General features: G+C 44.4%; 1 protein-coding gene across 11 annotated transcripts in view; it reads right to left on the reverse strand.

Moving 5' to 3' along the window:
- Window positions 1–739: 739 nt before the first annotated feature.
- DACH2 (dachshund family transcription factor 2) overlaps window positions 740–20,906 on the reverse strand; it is a 421,855-nt gene continuing 401,688 nt past the window's right edge. For 7 of the 11 annotated variants that reach the window (XM_053274112.1, XM_053274108.1, XM_053274104.1 and 4 more), the window contains 4 exons: window positions 20,598–20,769; window positions 18,416–18,559; window positions 16,711–16,776; window positions 740–1,656 (listed from right to left, as the gene is read on the reverse strand). In XM_053274112.1, the coding sequence (XP_053130087.1) occupies window positions 1,619–1,656; window positions 16,711–16,776; window positions 18,416–18,559; window positions 20,598–20,769 (420 nt within the window). In that variant the 3' untranslated portion in view covers window positions 740–1,618. The remainder of the gene's footprint in view (window positions 1,657–16,710; window positions 16,777–18,415; window positions 18,560–20,597; window positions 20,770–20,906) is intronic. The other 4 variants (XM_053274110.1, XM_053274113.1, XM_053274107.1 and 1 more) reach the window with 1 other exon arrangement.

A 20,906-nucleotide genomic window follows, 5' to 3' on the forward strand; every position in this document is an offset into this window, starting at 1 on the left:
AGATGAGCAACATTTCTTTTAAAGAGCTGTCACCTTCGCTGAAATCAACGAGACCTCACTTTTAGGCAGGGATCCCAAACTGGAGGGCTGTCCTTATGACCCCAAACAGGGTTAAAGAAGCACCCAGCCAGGACAGGAGGGTTGAGTGTGCTCCCAATCAGTGACCCTGTATTTGCAAATATCACAGGTGGTGGAGGAGCGGAGAGGGATCATGTGGGAGTGCCAGAGGTGGGTAGGACAGGTGGAGTCAACCCAAATCCTGTCCCCAGAATTTTACCAAGGGTGGACGAAAAGCTGTCCCTCCGAGCTCCCACACGATCACGACCCCCCTTGATCTTTACAAACACACAGCTGCCCGATCGGGAGCATAAATCGCTCCCTTACCCCGGCCAGGTGCTTCTCCGACCCTGATTAGGGTTGTCAGAACAACCCTTGTTTGGGGGCACCTTTCCCACTCAAGGTATGCAGTGAACAGCAAAAAATTCAGGCGTTGGCTCCCTCTCAAAGGTCCCAATCCATCAGATGTGGCTATGCACGCATGAGTTCCTCTGAAATCCAATCTAGCTCATTTCAATTAAAATATTGGCAGAAACTTTCAAATGCATGTTTTTTTAAAAAGCCATACCATTAAACAATTAATGTTAAGATTCCGTCGTCTTCTGCTTTATGGTGATAACCTCGGAAAGGGGGCCTCTCCAAAAATAAAGTTTGTTTTGTTTCAGAAAAGCAATTCCCACAGTCAAACAAAATGTTTTTTAATACTGTAGTTTTTAGCAAGAACATTTTAACAAAGAATGTGTACTTTTAACTTAATATGGTACAACAGAGAAACTATACTTTAAAGTTTCCATTATCTAACATTCTACCGGATATTTGTCCTTTCCTTCCCCACCACATTTGAAAAGACCAAAAGCCGAGCGAAACTGAGAATTTGGAAAGAAAAAAAAAGATTTATAATCCCTTCATCACGTCGGCTAGTGGGGATCCCGTTTAACTTCCCAAACTGGTCATCTAAGGAGAGGATATTTTTTTTACATCATCATGTTAAAAAATGTACACACTTTTCTCTTCAAAACGTAATATATATTGAGTTTCAGCTTCAGTAAACAAAGCTTAAATTTATAAACACAATTGAAACGGCTCTGTGTTGAACAGTTTCAGTGATAAAACTGGACATGTAAGACATACAGCCAGTGGAAACCTTTGCGGCTTATGAAATTCATTGTGCCATTGCGATACAGTAAAAGCTAACTCCTTCAAAAAAAGAAAAAAAAAGTTAGTTCTTTTGGGGAATCATTCCTGTATGTGCTTAAAAATACTAAAACTTTTCTCTCTCTCTTTTCATCTCTTTTTAAACGCCTCTATCCTCTGGGACCTAAAATCTGCTGCAAGAGGTTTGGTTTGATGTGGAAAGTCTGTAAGACGGCTCAATATTTCTCAATGACATTTCGGCAGTTTTCATCACGGGAAGAGTAAATTGCTTGGCATGGTCCAGGTCTCGACGCTTCTTCACACAGCACTGAAGGCATCCAAGGTTCAACGAGGCTTCTTTCATGAGCTTACATAGTCTTCGGATCATGACCATTTCCCCTGCCCCTACTCTTCATATCAACCGGCTTCAGTACATAAGGGTAGGTTTGATGTATGTTCTGTTTTCTGAAAGTGGGGGAAAGGACACAGCATGGTCATTCCATATATTAGACTCATTCACACAACCATCCTGAGGCGGTACACCGAGGTAATTTTGGAGCCTGGACTTAAAGGCCTTTGGAGTGCTCCCTCCCCGCACCCAGTGCAAGTTAAGCATCATCCCCCTACACACACACACACACACACACACACACACACACACACACACACACACCATGACACACACAATATTTGTAACATGTGGGTTCTTAAGGTTACAAACAGCAACTGGACTCACAAGAATGTAAGAATATAACCTCTATATTTATGCAACAAATGACCAGGCTGAAACTATCGTATTTCGGACACATTACGCGAAGACCCAGCTCCCTTGAGAAGTCCATAATGCTGGGAAAAGTTGAAGGAAAAAGAAGAAGAGGACGACCAGCAGCAAGGTGGATGGACTCAATTATGACAACGATGAATGCCCCACTGAGAGACCTTAAAGGCCAAGTTGAAGGCAGATCATCCTGGAGTGAATCTATCTATGTGGTTGCTAAGAGTTGACACCGACTTGACAGCCCTTAATCAATCAATCAGTCAATCAATCAATCAATCAATCAATCAATCAATCAATGCACATTAATGCAAATATGCATTAGCACAAACATTTCAACACACAACTTTAATATATTTCCATCATATTCACATATTTCTTTCCCCACTCCCTCCTCTGTCTTTAAATCAGTCACGCCTGGCCGCCCGGCGCAGTACGGGCTGGCGGCATGGCGACCACACCACCCGGGATAGACTAAAGAGGATTTGAGGGGCCCCAGGGGGTGTGGAGGCCCTGGACTTTGGCCTGGAAGTCGAGGGGTAAGAACGCCTCTGGGTAAGAACCTAGATGAGATGAGGTTCCCCTGTCTGCAACACACAAGCAAACCCAGCAGGCAGTGCTAGCTGCCAAGGGCTCTAGTGCTGAAATTGGCAGCTGCCAAGTCCCTCTCCTCCATGGAGGGTCCTCCAAAAGCCCATATGCCTTCCCAGCATGCTCTGTGCTGCCAACAGACTGGAAAAGCTTCATGATGTCAGCAGCTGCCCTCTCATTGGCCATGAAGGGGTGGGAGGCGGACACAAAGCTGCTTCAGGAGAATAGTATGTGTTCTGGAGACCAGTGTGTCCTTTGCCATCGGCCGCTCTGGGCCCAGGTGTCTATGGTTGCCTCTTAGATGTGGGTGGGGTGCATGCCCTACACACCCAGGTAGGAGCAGCGAGTGGATTCCCACAATAAAGCAATCATGCACAATCAGGGTAGGAAGGCTCTCCTCTCCTCCACCTTTGGTAAAACCCTGGGCAAAAAAGTTGGGTCACCCTGCCAGGCAGGGGCGTAGCAAGGTTGGCGTAGGCCCAGAGACAAGATTTTAAAATGCCCCCCCCCTGCACTTGAAGCTCAGCTCATGAAGTAAAGAAATCTTAAATGAGGCTGAATAGTGGTAACAAAAAGCATAGTATGTGCCACAATAGAACATCATCCTAAATTATTTTTTTAAAGGTTTTGTAAATTGTGGATGATGCGAGTCATTGAATGGTACTAGAGAAAGACATGCTGTTCTGGTAGCTCCAGGTCTTAACACTCACATCAGTTTTGGAGGATGAATCCAACTGAAGGAAGCCCGGTGGGTGCGCGGTTGGGGGAGTCAGTCATGTGACTTTCCTCCGTCCCCCCCCCAAGGCAGTGGGCCCCCAGACAACTGTCTCCCCTTACCCTATTATAGTTACGCCCCTGCTGCCAGGAGCAGCCTGGGCTGGAGGGAACTGCGTGGGTTCTCACCGTCATGCAAATCTGAGTAGCCCACACCCTATCCTGATTTTAATGGATGTGGGAACCAATATACTATATTTATACTTTTTAAAAACCTGAGTTTGAATCAATATTTCCAAAACAAATAAGTGATGAGGATTGTGGAGGAGTCTGCCGCAGGTTAAAATAGTCTTGGCTGCCATTCTAACAAACTAATCTGGTGCAATAGGTACATAGGAATGTGACCTCCACCCAATCAGACCACTGGCCCTACCTGGAGATGCCAGGAAAGGAACTTGGAACCTCCTGCATTCAAGCACGCAGAGGTCCTTCCTAGAGCAGCCTCATCTCCTAAGGGGAATGTCTTGCAGCAATCACATGGAGCCTCCCATCCATATGTAAACCAAGGCAGATCCTGCTTAGCAAAGTAGACAATTCATGCTTGCTACCACTGGCTCCTCTTCTCACCAGTAGTTATGTGGTCTTAAAGCCAAAGAGATGGCAATTTATGATGGAAGAAACGGGTTGTGGGGTGTGGGTTTTTTTGGTCTTTTCCTTTCCCAAAAAGAGAGAAAAGAAATAAAGACTGGGATCCTCTGTTAAACATCAGAACACAGCAATAAGCAGCATGTTTATTGGATATACAGGAGTACCTCGGTATTTGTGGGGGTTCTGTTCTCAGCTAGTGCCACAGATACCCGAACCACGATTACCAAGGCATTTGGGTAATGGAAATGTGGAAGTTCCTGGATGCTTCAAAAATTGCAAAAAGGCCCTAAAAATAGCAAACAATTGCCCTACTGTGCTCTGTGGGTCCCCCGCGTCCCAGCAATGACCCCCAAAAGCGCCACAATCCATTTTTAAAAAGTGAAAATTCACTATTTGCGGACCTTTCTCCTCTAAAATGAGCCATAAAATGTCTCCCGATCTCTCCCGAACACAAAATGGCGGCAGAAATTATCTCTATGGACACGCGGTTTTAACCCTTTTTTTCGCAGTCCCGTCGTGTATACCAAGGTCAGGTGCCAATTACTTGATCACGGATGCGCGAAACTGCAATTGCAGGACCTGCGATTAACAAGGTCCTCCTGCATTTAGAAATATAGATTATGGATGTGAGGGCAGCATTAAAAAGATCAGAAACATGGTGTCACACAAGCAGTGAATAAAATGCTTCTGTTTAGGGAAGGGCAGCTTCCTCTGTTTGGGAGTGGGATGTAGCTCAGTGGTGGAACACCTGTTTTGCAGGTTCCGTCCCCGAACCTTTTCCAGGTTCTGTCCCTGGCAGCATCTCTAGGTAGGGCTGGGAAAGCTACCCTGTAGAGCTGCTGCCGGTCAGAGTAGGCCATGTGTACATGGACCAAGGGTCTGACCCAGTAAGGCAACTTCATAGATCCCTAACTCTTGCTTCAGCCTTTGGACCCAGGGTTTGACTCAATATAAGACAGCTTTCCTGTATTCTGATTGGATACCGAACAAAGTAAATTATGATTACTTATGATTATCACATTTCGGATCCATCTGCAAGACAGCATGGTTTATCACATTCAACTGCATTAAAAATCAGCACGGTTAGTAAATCAATAGCTTCCCCTGGGGTGGAGCGAGAAGCCATGACTGTCATTCTCACACTCACTTCTCCATTCCTCTTTAACTGACAAAGCCAGGAGACATCTCTCTCTTCTTTCTTAAAATAAAAAAAAAATGCTGTTTTACGTTAAAAAACAAAAATACCCACGGAGAGCCATATGGATTGCAGATCTATATTCCTATTAGCCGTAGAATGGATTGAAAATTCAAGCAGCTGCACCAGCAACTACGGAGTCTCAAGACTGGAGCGAAATGATCAGCCCAAGCAGTGCGTGTATAATGTTGACATATCTCCCATTACTGCTTTACATATGCCAATAGCAAATCTTCAGAAGGAAAGAACCTGTATTGACCGCCACAGATCCTTGGAGCAATCGCCAGGTTTTGCTACATTTCAATTTTGAAATGCATTTCAGCTATAATATGAGTGATTTATCATTTAACGGGAGCTGTCAAAGTAAACTCCCAGATAAAACAAAAACATCTGGAACTATAAACAACCGCGTGCGGGAGCTGAATCTTAATCCGCATCCGGCATGTTCACTTCATTACAGACAGGAAACGGCTAATTAGTAATTGACTGTTTCGGGTTTTGAAGAGGGCCTGTGCTCTCCAAAGATGAGCTCATACGGAGCTCGGACATAAACACGAATAAAGTTCAGGGGCAAGCAATTGTCGGAGGAATTTCAGGAGGCTGGGAACCTCCAGGAGGGTGCCACTCTTGGAGCGTGCAGGCCCTTTAGAGACGTTCCATTCCCTTTAGATCTGTAAGGCTGCATTGTAGGAGCAATGACTAGGACCATTCACACGATCGACATTAGGATACGAGAAGCTGGCCTTGTGGTAGCAAGCATGAATTGTCCCTTTTGCTAAGCAGGGTCCGACCCAGCTGGGGCTTCGCTCACAATCAAGCTCCCTGCCTCTGATCTTGTTTTTCACTGACACACAATAAGCAAACGTGGAGTGCGCACAACTCTCAAATTCATGTTTCAGTCCAGGTGAATTCGAATCAAATCCCATTCTGTGCAAGCAGTTTCAAATCAGTTTGAATCCTATTCAAATCCGAATCGATTTGGTCAAATTTTTTGCACATCCCTACTGTAACTCAATGGTAGAATTCTGCCTTTGCATGCAGAAGGTCCCAGGTTCAATCCCTGGCAGCATCTCCAGGTAGGGCTGGGAGAGACTCCTGCCTGAAATCTTGGAGAAGCTGCTGCCAGTCAGTGTAGACAACACTGAGCAAAATAGACCAATAGTCTGACTCAGTATAAGGCAGCTTCCTGTGTTTTTATGTTCCTAAAATGCACAGTCTGTCACTGGATCAACTTTTAAATGCAACATCATGTATATCTTCAAACTATGCATACATTTGCATGATGATAGGCAGATTTTGATGAGCTGGTCTATGCAACTGACTGCTGCAGCTACCAAAACTGACCCAATGAACAATCTTACCTATGTCAGGTTTATAATCTATGGAGAATGCAAAAATGTGATCAGTGAGGAAATAAACCTTTTTTTCTGTTAACCAACACAGACCTTTTACTTTACTGAACAGTAAAACACGAGTGGTTTCAGAATCGGAAAAGCTTACTGTTATATACATTTAGAAAATGCCTTACTTTATCTCACACACATATTTTGCATACACTAACTAGAATTAATCTCGAAAAGACACTGGCTGACACCCATACTAATTACTCCTGAATAGTCCTATTAAAACTGAGTAGTCCTTTGGACTTACTCCTGAGTAGTAATACTGAGAAACTTAGTCTGGATGTCAGCCAATGAAATGGTTCCATATACAGGCCTATCATACTACCATACTTCGGACACATTATGAGAAGATCCAGCTCCCTTGAGAAGTCCGTAATATTGGAAAAAGTTTAAGGAAAGAGAAGAAGAGAACGACCAGCAGCAATGTGGATGGACTCAGTTAAGACACCAATGAATGCACCACTGAGAGACTGTAAAGGCCAAGTTGAGGGCAGATCATCCTGGAGAGACTCTATCTATGTGGTCGCTAAGAGTCGACACCGACTTGACGGCACTTAATCAATCAATCAATCAATCAATCAATCAATCAATCACAGGCCTAAAACTAGATTAGATCCAAGGCAATCAAAACTAAAATTTCACAAGCTGTAAATCTATCTTTTTACTACTCTTTCATCATCTCAATTATATGTATAAAAGAATGATGAGCACATGTTTAGCATAGAATAATTCATCTGGGATACCTTAAATAAGTCTGATACCTGAACACCACACTAAAGGATAGAATGCCAGAACTTAGATCACACCTTAATACTCCACATTAACTAATTCTAAATTGCGATCATGTTCAGTTTCCATGCTCTGCAGATCACTTCTGCAGGTCAGAATCCCTCTTCAATCATAGGCTGCACACTCAAGATCGCATAATGAAAATTAGTTATCTCTGAACTACCCTACTTTCCAATCAAAGAGTGGGGAAATAGTATTGAGAAATTGAAAATATGGAACCATTGGGATTAGTTAGTCCAGATAAATTTCTTATTTTATATCGTACTTTTGTATATTAAATGTGCATCATTTTGATTATACTGTAAACTGCTTTGAGATTATTTTAATGAAAAGCGGTACAGAAATCAAAGAATCGATTAATAAATAAAGACCAGTCACCTTCAGATCATAGGATCGTAGGAAGCTAACTTATACCAAGTCAGACCATTGTTCTATCTGGCTCAGTATTGTCTACACTAAACCGCCCTGAGCCATTTTTGGAAGGGCAGTATAGAAATCGAATAAAATACATACATACATACATACATACACACACACTGACTGGCAGCGGCTCTCCAAGGTTTCAGGCAGGAGTCTCTCCCAGCTCTACCTGGAGATGCTGCCAGGGAGTGAACCAGGGACCTTCTGCATGCAAGCAGAAAGATGCTCTTCCACTGAGCTACAGACCCCATTGCCTTCAGGGGATAGCAGGTTCACGTACAGTCAACCATCCAAATGCAAACCACAGCAAACCCTGCTTAGCACAGGAAACAATTCATGCTTGCTACTGCAAGACCGGCATTCCACCCCAGATTAAGATTAATTTGTAGATGCCACTGCTCATTTAAAGGCTGGTCACCTGTAAATCACACTATATAGGAAGCCTAAAGTAAAGTAAAGTAAAGCGTGCCATTGAATCGGTGTCAACTCCTGGCAACCACAGAGCCCTGTGGTTGTCTTTGGTAGAATACAGGAGGGGTGTACCATTGCCTCCTCCCGCGCAGTAGGAGATGATGCCTTTCAGCATCTTCCTATATCGTTGCTGCCCAATATAGGTGTTTCCCTTAGTCTGGGAAACATACCAGTGAGGATTCGAACCAGCAACCTTGGGCTTGCTAGTCAAGTCATTTCCCCGCTGCGCCATTAGGTGGCCTATAGGAAGTCTACTGACTCTCATACCTACATGCCAGCAGTGTCCACGCAGACCACATTAAATTGATTCATGTATCTAGCCAGGCCATTAGAGACAACTGAACGTGCTCAGCCCACTGGATCGTGACCATCACTTCATTTCAACTTCCTTCCAAAAATGGCTCAGGGCGGTTTACACAGAGCAATGATACATAAATAAAATGGATCCCTGTCCCCAAAGGGCTCACAATATAAAAAGAAATGTAAGATAAACACTAGCAACAGTCACTGGAAGTACTGTGCTGGGAGTGGATAGGGCCAGTTACTCTCCCCCTGCTAAATAAAGAGAATCACCACATTAAAAAGGTGCCTCTTTGCCAAGTTAGCAGGGGTTGGTGGAGTTTAAAAAACAAAACAAAACAAAAAATGAGTTATTTGTTTACATTTATATCCCACTCTTCCTCTATGGAGCCCAGAGCAGTATGCCTGGTTATATTTATCCTCACAAATATCTGGATATTTGAAGGACTGCCTGCCCCCATGGGTTTCTGCCCGCTTGACAAGATCATTGGAAGGAGCTCTGCTCCGTGTGCCGATGGTGAGAGAGGCTCGACTGTCGAGCACACGGGACAGGGCCTTCTCGATCATTGCCCCCAGGCTTTTGAATGCTCTCCTGGCTGGCATCCGCTCCTCAGCTTCCATCACAATTTTTAGGAGACAAGTAAAGACACGGCTCTTCACCCAGGCTTTTAAATGAAAGTATTCTTTGTTTTTAAGGCCGCTGTTTGTGTTTAGTGTATTAGTGTTTTAATAGGTTTTTAAATTTTTAAAATAGAGATATTAGTCTTATATTTATTATTATCTGTACTTTTGTATTTTAATTGTGCACTATTTTAATTATATTGTGAACTGCTTGGAGATTATTTTAATGGAAAGCTTTATAGAAATAAAACAACAAACAAACAACCCCTGCTAACTTGGCAAAGACGCACCTTTTTAACATGGTGATTCTCTTTATTTAGCAGGGGGAGAGTAACTGGCCCTATCCACCCCCAGCGCAGTACCTCCAGTGACTGTTGCTGGTGTCTATCTTGTGTTTCTTTTTAGATTGTGAGCCCTTTGGGGACAGGGATCCATCTTATTTGTTTGTTATTTCTCTGTGTAAACCGCCCTGAGCCATTTTTGGAAGGGCGGTATAGAAATCAAATAAATACATAAATACATAAACCCTGCGAGGTAGGCTATGCTGAGAGAGAAGTGACTGGCCCAGAGTCAACAAGTGAACTTCATGGCTGAACAGGCATTTGAATTCAGGTCTCCCGAACCTTAGTCCAACACGCTAACTGCTGCACCACACAGCCTCTCTTATCCAATCAGCCCACTGAAGTTCTATCTGGGATGTGTCATTCACACATGCAGATCCCCTCCTGATGCTGTACTCATCAAATGTGTGATCTGGCCCAATGCTTTTATCCCCATTTCCTTTCCATTCTAAATCTACCAAAAGCTTTCTACAAAAATCTTTTAAAAGCTTTCTGCAGGCTGGATGAAGAAAAGAAGAAGGTAGGGTCAAAAACACATCCCGCACGGAACATTCAGGACCTATCGATGTTTCCATTTTATAGCATTTTTACTGTATTACATAGTCAAGATTTTAAATAAATCTTGCGGCCATAAACGTATTCTTTTATTAGGTTTATCCCATAATCAAATATTCATTTATGTGGGCTTCATTCTATTAAAAAATGAAATTAGACAAAGGTGAGCCCAACTGTGGATTTACTATAGTTTAAAGTATAATTTAATTCTCTAGGGATAATATTGACAATATAAAAAGGGTATAAATGATATTCTCTAACACTAAAATATGCTTATGAGCCCCCAGTGCATTATAGCCTGTTTTACAACCTACCGTGAAATGCATGACTGCCTTAATAAGGAAGACATTTAGAAAGGGCTTTCATACCCACTACATTGTGTAACATGAATAAAGATCTCACACAGGCGTCTGGGTGAGCCCAATCCTATGTTAATGATGGTAATTTCCCCTTTGGATGATATTTTCTTTCCTAACAGGGTAGTTATTACATGGTATAGAGGACTCCCTCTGCTCTATATCTGTTATCAGGGAAGAAACGAAGGGCCAAGTCATTTTCGAGGGGGGAACTTGCAGCATATGTTAGGAACATATGAAGCTGCCTTCTACCGAGTCAGACTATCAGGTCCATCTGGCTCAGTATTGTCCACACAGACTGGCAGCGGCTCCTCCAAGGTTTCAGGCAGGAGTCTCTCTCAGCCCTATTTGGAGATGCTGCCAGGCAGGGAACTTGGAACGTTCTGCATGCAAGCAGGCAGATGCTCTTCCCAAAGCAGCCCCATCCTCTTAGGGGAATACTGTATCTTACAAAGCTCACATGAGGTCTTCCATTCAAATGCAAACCAGGGCACACCCTGCTTAGTAAAGGGGACCATTCATATTTGCTACCACAAGACCATCTCTCCTCATGTTCACATGAGCATAATAAAGGATCCAATTTAATGATGCACTATGAAACTAAAGGCTTGTTCACACAACCGTTAAGAAGGTCGGACAAGCATCTACCTGCCACCTTCAGGAACTGTGCACAATCTTGATTTCTGGTCATGTGTGAGTTGGAGGGGGGGGAAGTGTGTAGAGTTGTTGTGTGGAAAGTGGAGGCAGGTTCTAATGGCTGCTTCCTCCACCCTTGCTTATCTGCAGGCTAGGACAATGCTGTTGGAGCCTGCGCCCGCCTCCCACACAATCACTTCCCCCTCCTCTGACCGAACTTTTAACTCATATGTGACTGGAGGTGGGGAAGTGCGAATGCATCCTGAAGGTGGGTAGGATGCTTGTCCTACCCACTTAGCAGTTGTGTGACCAAGCCTAAGGTCTGCTGTGCTGGCGCTGTGGGAGTGCACATACCACAGGCTTATTATGCATGTGCACCCTAATTCACAAATCCTGCCCAAAGCACAGCTCCTATGGCTCCATGTGCAGACAAGCCATCAGGGAGATGGCAGCTTTGGAACGCAGGTGGAAGATCACATATTTGAATGCTGTTTCAGGTACAATCTATGCCTTGCATGGAGGAAAATTGGGAGAGGGGTTCTCCCTGTTAGAAGCATTCAGACGTAAGCTGCATGATCAAAACTGAGCTGCATGAACAAAACTGAGCTGCATGATCAATGCAGCCTTTGCTGGACTGAGCTTGTAGGCCATGCAATCAGAGTTGAAGCATCTCCAACAGATGGCAGCCCAGCCTCTGCTTGAAGACCTCCAGTTAAGGGTCAGCCCACTCCCAAGAAAACTGGCTTCCTTGCTGAACTGCTCTTTGTTAAGGAGATTCTCTTAATGCTCAACTGAAATCTACCCGCCATGAAATCTAGTCTGACCCTTTGGGGCAGCAGAGGACAAATCTTTGTCCCCTCTCTACGTGAAAGCCCCTCAATATCTGTATGTTTTTGGTATACTTTTATTGTATTATCTGTATTAAAATAATACTTCTGTTTTTTGTTTTTTTTAAAAAAATAATTTGATTGTATTAACTTTTGTAAACCACCTTGGGATACGTTTTATGAAAGGCGGTATATAAAATGAACAATCAGTCAATCAATCAATCAATCAATCAACCATGATCCTGCTGAGGAACACATGGTGCACAGGATGATTTTTTTAATTTTTTACATTTTATATCCCGCTCTTCCTCCAAAGAGACTACATACTTAGGTTTCTCCTCACAACAACCCTGTGAAGTATGTTAGGCTGAGAGAGAAGTGACTGGCCCAGAGTCACCCAGCAAGTATCATGGCTGAATGAGGATTTGAACTTGGGTCTCCCCAGTCCAAGTCCAGCACTCTAACCACTACAACACACTGGCTCTCCCCACCTACCTCGTTCAGAAGCTGGGGAAGGAATCTGGGTAGGGCTCACTCCTGTCTGGCTGGGGCTTGACAGATGGTCATGTGCCACGCCTTCTGCCTTGTTTTTCTCTAGCATGCGGCTGCAAAATGGGAGCATGTTCAGATGAGAGCTGGCCTTGTGGTAACAAGCATGAATGGTTCCCTTTGCTAAGCAGGGTCCACCCTGGTTTGTACTACATGTGGTAGAGAGACTACATGTGGTAGCTACATGTAGACTACGGAGACTACATGTTGTAGCGATGCCACCTGATGGTGCAGCGGGGAAGTAACTTGCCTAGGGAGCAAGAGGTTGCCAGTTCGAATCCCTGATGGTATGTTTCCCAGACTATGGGAAACACCTATATCGGGCAGCAGCGATATAGGAAAGATGCTGAAAGGCATCATCTCATACTGCGTGGGAGAAGGCAATGGTAAACCCCTCCTGTATTCCAACAAAGAAAACCACAGGCCTCTGTGGTTGCTGGGAGTCGACACCGACTCGATGGCACAACTTTACATATGGTAAAACTGTAAGATATTCCCCTTAGAGGATGGGGCTGCTTTGGGAAGAGCATCTGCATGCTTGCATAGAGAAGATTCCAAGTTCCCTCCCTGGCAGCATCTCCAAGATAGGGCTGAGAGAGACTCCTGCCTGCAGCCTTGGAAAAGCCGCTGCCAGTCTATGTAGACAATACTGAGCTAGATGGACCTGATAGTGTGACTCTGTATAAGGCAAATTCCTATGTTCCTATCTCAAAGGACTCATCTCCTACTCAGTTTATGGTCGTGTGAACTGCCCTATATTTCATATTTCCCGTGTTTTCTGAATTATTAAATAACATTTGGGGTGGGGGGGGGGAACTTATTATGAAATTCTTTCTTTCTTTCTTTCTTTCTTTCTTTCTTTCTTTCTTTCTTTCTTTCCACCTACAGCCCCTTCCCAAAGAAATGCAATAATATACAAAAATTAAATAAGGTATAAACATGCAAAAGGAGAAGTCTCCTCGCGATCATAAAATGATGTTATTTTCTGTTCAGCAGTTCATGTTACTGCTGTTCATGCTAATTAATTAAAGGAGCTGTTGGCGTAATGTGCAAACAGGGAATCTGAGAAATAGAGAGGGCTTTTAGGTCTCCGAGTGAAGTTAAGTCAATCTGGGCGCGAGCAATCAAATGTAATGAAATCACATGTCAGTGCTAAGCTTGCAAAAACTGTGAAGTTTGACTGGGGAGTAAAAGGATTATAATTAGATTTCCAATAGGATAATAACTAAATGGCAGAAAGCAGTAAAGAGAAAATATTACTTTGTTAGCTAATGGTGCTGCTGTTCAGCTTTGGTTTTTATCAGTGCTGCTTGTAGTTGTGCTAATTTAATTTGCTTTTATCAGCAAAAAATGCACCACTCGAATGGTACTTGAATGTCATTTGCAAAAATCATTGATCTGAAGGTGTACTTAATGACACCCAGTATGTTTATTTTATAGGAAACGGAGATTGGTTGATTTAAAAAAAAGGTTGATGTACTTTCCTGGTGCAGCCCATGAGTTACAACAACTAAAATAAAAGAGCGTTGAAATGTGCATCTTTTCTTCAGGTCGACAAAGCAACTGCCCACTGGAGATCCCTAGAACAGTTAAGGCGTTCCTGTTATGGAAGTCTGGATTAGTGTTAGGGCCCACCATCCATCTGGGCCAGGATGCTGTTCACTGGATAGAGGGATGAGAGGACGTTCCCCTTTCTAGTCCTTAATTCGAGGAATTAAGGAATCCACTCTACCCTATGCTCCACTCCTCCTGAATTCTGGTTTAATTAGGAGAATTTAAAATTAATTCTGGCATTAGAACATTCAGTTTCCATTTTCTGTGCTGATCTGCATCTTTTCCTCTTCTCCAGGATTGACGTGGAATGATGAAACATGATCAAAACCCAATTTGTGTCTAGTCAGTTTAGATGTCACATGGAACCTCAGTTAAGGCCATGCCTCCACATCCCCACATGCGCTTTCTACCTGTGTTAAAATTAGGCTGGTTGTGACATTAGAACTGATCAGTCTCAACTTATTCTAACTGACTCGCTTCAGATATGCAGATATATGGGACTTATTTCAGATCTTAGATTTAGATCTCAGCATGTTTGATGCAAGTAAATTAGAATAAGTTGAGAGTGGTCAGAATGGACTATCTGTCTGTCTATCTATCAGGAGAGGAGAGCTGGTCTTGTGGTAGCAAACATGACTTGTCCCCTTACAGCTAAGCAGGGTCTGCCCTGGCTGCATATGAATGGGAGACTAGAAGTGTGAGCACTGTAAGATATTCCCCTCAGGGGATGGAGCCGCTCAGGTTCCCTCCCTGGCTTCTCCAAGATAGGGCTGAGAGAGACTCCTGCCTGCAACCTTGGAGAAGCCGCTGCCAGTCTGTGAATACAATACTGAGCTAGATAGACCAATGGTCTGACTCAGTATATGGCAGTTTCCTATGTTCCTATCTATCTATCTATCTATCTATCTATCTATCTATCTATCTATCTATCTATCTATCTATCTATTTCCCACAGCAGAATGGACTTGATTGATTGATATCCCTCTCTTCCTCCAAGGAGCCCAGAGTGATGTACATGGTTATGTTCACCCCCCAAACAACCCTGTGAGGTGGGTTAGGCTGAGAGAGAAGGGACTGGCCCAGTCACCCAGTGAGTTTCCTGGCTAAAGGGGGATTTCTTCCTAGGTCTCCCCAAACCTAGTCCAACACTCTAACAACTACACCACACTGCCTAACCTCAGCTTATTTTAACCGAGATAGGAAGTACAGTAGATAATTGTGTGGAGATGGGAGGGGAAAGCGTGTGTTCCCAAGAGTTGGGGATGTCCTGAAGAGGCCAGTTTAACTGCAGTTCCAGGCTGGCTCTATATACATGACCAAATTCCCAGTGCACGGGAGGGATCCTAGATAAGAGTCACCGAGGCTATTTCCACGATCGCCCCAAAGCGGGTTAAGGTAGCCCAGACTGCTTTTGGGCGATCGTGTAGTGCAACAGGAGCTGCGCAGCTCCCAGCAGCTAACCTCGTTAAATGCCCCTCCCCTTAAATGAGGTTAATGGAGCAAATGAGGTTAATGGAGCGTGCAGCGACACTTGAGGAGACCCCCAGCCAGGAGGCTGCAAGCAGCCTCCCGGGCTCGGGGGGTCTCTCCAGGATGCCCCGCGTGCTTGCGTAGGGCATCTTGGAACTTCAGGGGCCGCATGGCCCCGATCCCCGCTGACTCCATGACGGAGCCAGCAGTAGTGTGGGCGGCCAATCTGGCCCCCCAGGGCTGCCTTTTGATCATCTGTGGGGAGAGCAGGCTTAGTCTTCTCTCCCCTTAGACCCAACAGAAGCTCTTCTCACCGATCGTGAGAAAAGCTTCACCATGTTAAAAGGAGTGCAAACTAGACTCTATTAGTCCCACTTATTTTCCCTTCCATCATAGACTTTTCCCCTTAGTACCAGCTTGTGGCTTACTTCTTTTTTCTTGTCTTCAATATTTTTTGGTTCTGCCCCCTTGTTCTTTCCCCCTTCTGAACTAACAAGACACTGGGCCCATTCACACAACCGTGCAGGAATACTTTCCTTCATATCCCGCCCCCCCAAATTATTAAAGTGCATATAAATCAGTGCAAAAGAGCAATTTTAATGTGATCATATGCACAGTTCCTTTGATTCCATTTGTGCAATGTCTTACCAATGTGGATCTGTGCTTGGGTGCATTGATAAACCACACACACACACACACACACACACACACAACACATGACATGATTGTACATAAGGTATGTTACAGGTATTGCTGTAACAGTGTGCCAGAGTGCATTACACATCAGTAAAACGCTCCACATGGAAATCTTCTTTACCATTGCCAAGGATAAAAGATATTTAGATCTTTTCCAGGAACATCTCAGATGATAGAGAAGTGCATGAAACAAATGTTTCGATTTGTTCCAAATTCAAATCAAATTCCAAAAATTTGTTTTTAATCTGAATCAAATTCGAATATGGTCCAAAAATCTGATTTGAATTTGAATCAATTCGACCTTGTTTTGGTGCCTTCTGTAACCAAACAGGGCCTGGATGGTGTCAAAAAGGTGCCAAATGGCTTTCGAGTCGAATTTGAATCAAATTTCAAAAATTTGATTCAAACTGAATTGCCCTTTTAAGGGGTGATTCGATTCAGATTTGAATAACTTAAACCACCAAGATTTGAGTTGAATCGATCTGGATTCAAATTGATTTGCACATCCCTATCAGATGATACATTTTGCTGCTAACAAAGCTATGCTAGGCATTTGCCATGGTGTGTGAATACCTCAGAGAGACCACAGGTAGTCACAGAGACCATACCTTGCATTGTCGCACTGTCATGTTGGGTTCCATTGTGTTCCACTTCCATATCTGGGATCCCAGCATCTGCAAGATACAATGGTGTAGTGATTAAAGTGTTGAACTAGGGCCGGGGAGACCCAGGTTCAAGTCCCCCTTCAGCCATAAAACTCACGGGGCGACTCTGGGCCAGTCCCTTCTCTCTCAGTCTAACCTACCTCACAGGGTTGTTGAGAGGATAAACATAACCATGTACACTGCTTTGGGCTTCTTGGGGGGAAAACTGGGATATAAATGTACACATAAATGAAAATGAAACTGCCCTCTTTGGCACGCAAAGTATCATCTGCACTGGCCCAAGGAGAATTTATAAACTCAATTACAAATCTGGAGCATTTGCAGTTTTCCGTAGCTTTTAACCTCTTACTGCCTTCTACATCAGGGGTTCTCAAACTTGGCTCCCCAGTTGTTACTGGACTACAACTCCCATCATCCCCAGGCTACATCCCCATTGTAGCTGGGGATGATGGCAGCTGTAGTCCAGTAACAACTGGGGATCCAGGTTTGAGAGCCTTGCTGAAAATGTTAAACCAGAACTCCCTATTTGTCACTGGAGTTGGGGGTGGTGATTATTATAGCCCAACAGCAGCTGGAAGGCTGAGCTTGTGCAGCCCTGCTCTACATTGTTCTTCAAAAACTGAATTATTGTTGTTCTTCAAAAACTGAACTTCAGTATGGTGTCCCTCAAGGCCCTGCACTGTCTCCGATGTTGTTTAACATCTACATGAAACCGCTGGGAGACATCATCAGGAGATTTGGTGCAGGGTGCTATCAGTATGCTGTACTGTACCCATCTTTTTCTCCATGCCAACATCATCGGGAGAAGGCTCCCTAAAGGCTTCCCTTCATTGGAAGACCTCCCTAAATGCCTGCCTGGAGGCAGTGATGGGCTGGATGAGAGGTAACAGGCTGAGCCTGATTCCAGATAAGCTCAAAAGGACTTAAAGAAGTCTTTCAATGACTCAAAAAGACCTTAATTTGTTTTCTATCTAGCTTTGGATTAGTTATATCTTTGGTCAAGGCTGGCCCCTGAAATTTTGCTGCCTAATGCACAACACCAAATGGTTTCCATTCTATTATGGAAATGGTATTCCATTCTATTCCATGCTAACTGGGCAAAGAGGCACCTTTTACCATGGTGATTTTCTTTAATTAGCGGGGGAGAGTAACTGGCCCTATCCACCCCCAGCACCATACCTCCAGTGACTGTTGCTGGTGTCTATCTTACATACTTTTTAGAATATGAGCCCTTTGCGGACAGAGTTCCATCTTATTTGTTTGTTATTTCTCTGTGTAAACCGCCCTGAGCCATTTTTGGAAGGGCGATATAGTAATTGAATTAATCATCACCATCATCTTCCCTCTCCCCTTAAAAAAAAAATGCAAAGCACACCCCCAACGCCTTCCTCCTTTCAGAGCTCCCTTCCTTTTCTTTTGGAAAGGTGAAAGAAAAGCAGAGGGGTACCATTTGGCCTTGGCCATCTATGGGGTGGGGAGTGCTGGGCGGCCTCTTGTGCTCCCCTGAGAACTAGCTCAAAATTTACCACCTGAAGCAGCCTGTTTCACTCTGCCTCAAGGCATTGCTGGGCCATTTCTGGTTCCACTTGCTGTGTTTGCAGCATAAAACTGATACACCTCAATTCACCAACAAAATCTAAAATGTTACCATTTAGCATCCTGAGACCATCGCCCGACGAAGCCTGTTTAAGTGCTTGCTCAACTTGTTCCCTCCTCTTGGATTCAAACTCAAGGGCTTCCTGCAATTTCCTCTTGGCTTTCTTCTCTTTCTTCAACCGCTTCTGAATTGTTGCTGAAACAAGAAAACATGCCATTACAAAAAGGTCAGGAACACTGGAAGCTGCTAATTACGGAGTCAGACCATCAGTCCCTCTAGCTCAGTATTGTCTACTCTGACTGGCAGCAGCTCTCCAAGTTTTCCTGCAGATGCCAGGGAGTGAACTTGGGACCTTCTGCATAAAAGCAGATGCTCTACCAATGAGCCACAGCCCCATTCCTAAGAAAAAGAAGGGCACTTAGGCAGTTTCCCATCCAACTAAATCAGATGAGATTGGGCATGATCAGAGTAGTATGGCCGTAGACCAGGCCTGCTCAACTTTGGCCCCCAGCTGTTTTTGGACTACAACTCCCATAATCCCCAGCCACAGTGGCCTATAGCCAGGGATTATGGGAGTTGTAGGCCAACATCTGCAGGAGGGCCAAAGTTAAGCAGCTCTGCCATATGGGCTATATTGACGGGCTTCATCAGGGTTATAAAATACAGGCACTTCTCTGCTGACATTCAAGTTTTGCTCTTGGTTTATACACGATTACCTCCCCTTCCACCATATACATATGTGCGGAAATAAGATACTGAAGATTCTGTTGACGATTTGTTTTAACATCCAAATGGAATTTCCCTACATTTGGATTTCAAATGATTTTCCATTTGAAAATTGTATATGTAGCCTGAGTGTTTGTTCGATTTTGCACACACACACAAACACACACGGGCCATCTGCACGATCGTTATTAGGGAAGGGGGATTCTTCGACTCTAGTTCAGGAGCTGTCCACACTCCTGAGTCCTGATATTTGCCCGTGTGTTAGATACAAGTAAGGTTGGAGCCAGGGAGCTTGATCATCAGTCAAACTCCTGCTAGGTACGTGGGTTTTAACTCCGACTGTGATCCCAAGCTGGGGATGGAATCCGGGTAGGGTGTGCTTTCCTACCCAGCTGGAGTTTGACAGATGACAAAGCTACCTGCCTCTGGCCTTACTTTTATCTAACACACAGTCAAATATCGGGAACGCAGGCAGCTCCCACACCCTAATAATGACCATGAGCTGGTCTTGTGGTAGCAAGTATGCATTGTCCCCTTTGCTAAGCAGGGTCCACCCTGGTTTGAACGGGAGACTCCATGTGTGAGGACTGTAAGATATTCCTCTTAGGCGATGGATCCGTTCTGGGAAGAGCACCTGCCTGCTTGCATGCAGAAGGTTCCACGTTCCCTCCCTGGCAGCATCTCCAAGATAGGGCTGAGAGACTCCTGCCTGCAACTTTGCAAAAGCTGCTGCCAGTCTGTGTAGACAGTACTGAACCAGGTGGATCAATGGTCAGACTCAGTAGAAGGCAGCTTCCTATGTTCCTATGAGGTCAGTCTTATAATCTGTTTTGGCTCAAGGCTTTGCCCATTGACCTCCAGAAACGCCTTCCCCTCCCTGTCCACTGAAATAAAGTGATATGATAAGGGAAATGTCAGAAGAAAAGAGGCAAAATCATGGTGATTCAAAAGCAGTGGGTTTTGATGGAAAGAGCTAGAACCTAGGAACATAGGAAGCTGCCATATACTGAGTCAGACCGTTGGTCGATCTAGCTCACTGTTGTCTTCACAGACTGGCAGGGGCTTCTCCAAGTTTGCAGGCAGGAATCTCTCTCAGCCCTACCTTGGAGATGCTGCCAGAGAGGGAACTTGGAACCTCAGATGCTCTTCCTAGAGTGGCTCCATCCCTTAAAGGGAATATCTTACAGTGCTCACACTTCTAGTCTCCCATTCAAATGCAACCAGGGTAGACCCTGCTTAGCCAAAGGGACAAGTCATGCTTGCTACCACAAGACCAGCTCCTCCTCCTTAGGGGAGACAGGAAGTGTCATGGGGTCTGAGCAAAGGGAGTGTCATTCAAGTAATCCTGAGGGTTCTCAAACTTGGTTCCCAGATGTTGTTGGACTACAACTCCCACGATTCCTTTGTCTGCTGTGGCTGGGGATGATAGGAGCTCTAGTCTAACAACACCAAGCTTGAGAACCCCAATATCCTTTGTTGTTTCTTTCCTTTCCCCTTCCCCACTCACCTCTGCTTTGCAGCTCAGCTGTGAGTTGCCTTTCCAGGCTTTCTCTCAGTTCCCGCTCCCGACACAACTCCATCTTCAACTCCTTCTTTTCCTGCTGGATCTGTTTTTCTTGTACTCGGGCATTATCTACAGCTACTTTCAGCAACCCCTGTAAAACAGGCACATGCCAGCCCTACTGAAAATAGCATCGCTTTAATGCTCTGACAGCAGGGCTGGTTCAAGCAATACAATCCCAGTGCCCATCCGTGATTATGAAGGGAACATGCCTTATTGGTCTGGGCAGGTTGCATAGCATGATTCAGTGCAATC

The sequence above is a fragment of the Hemicordylus capensis genome, chromosome 11 (genome assembly GCF_027244095.1).
Source record: "Hemicordylus capensis ecotype Gifberg chromosome 11, rHemCap1.1.pri, whole genome shotgun sequence".
Classification (NCBI taxonomy): domain Eukaryota; kingdom Metazoa; phylum Chordata; class Lepidosauria; order Squamata; family Cordylidae; genus Hemicordylus; species Hemicordylus capensis.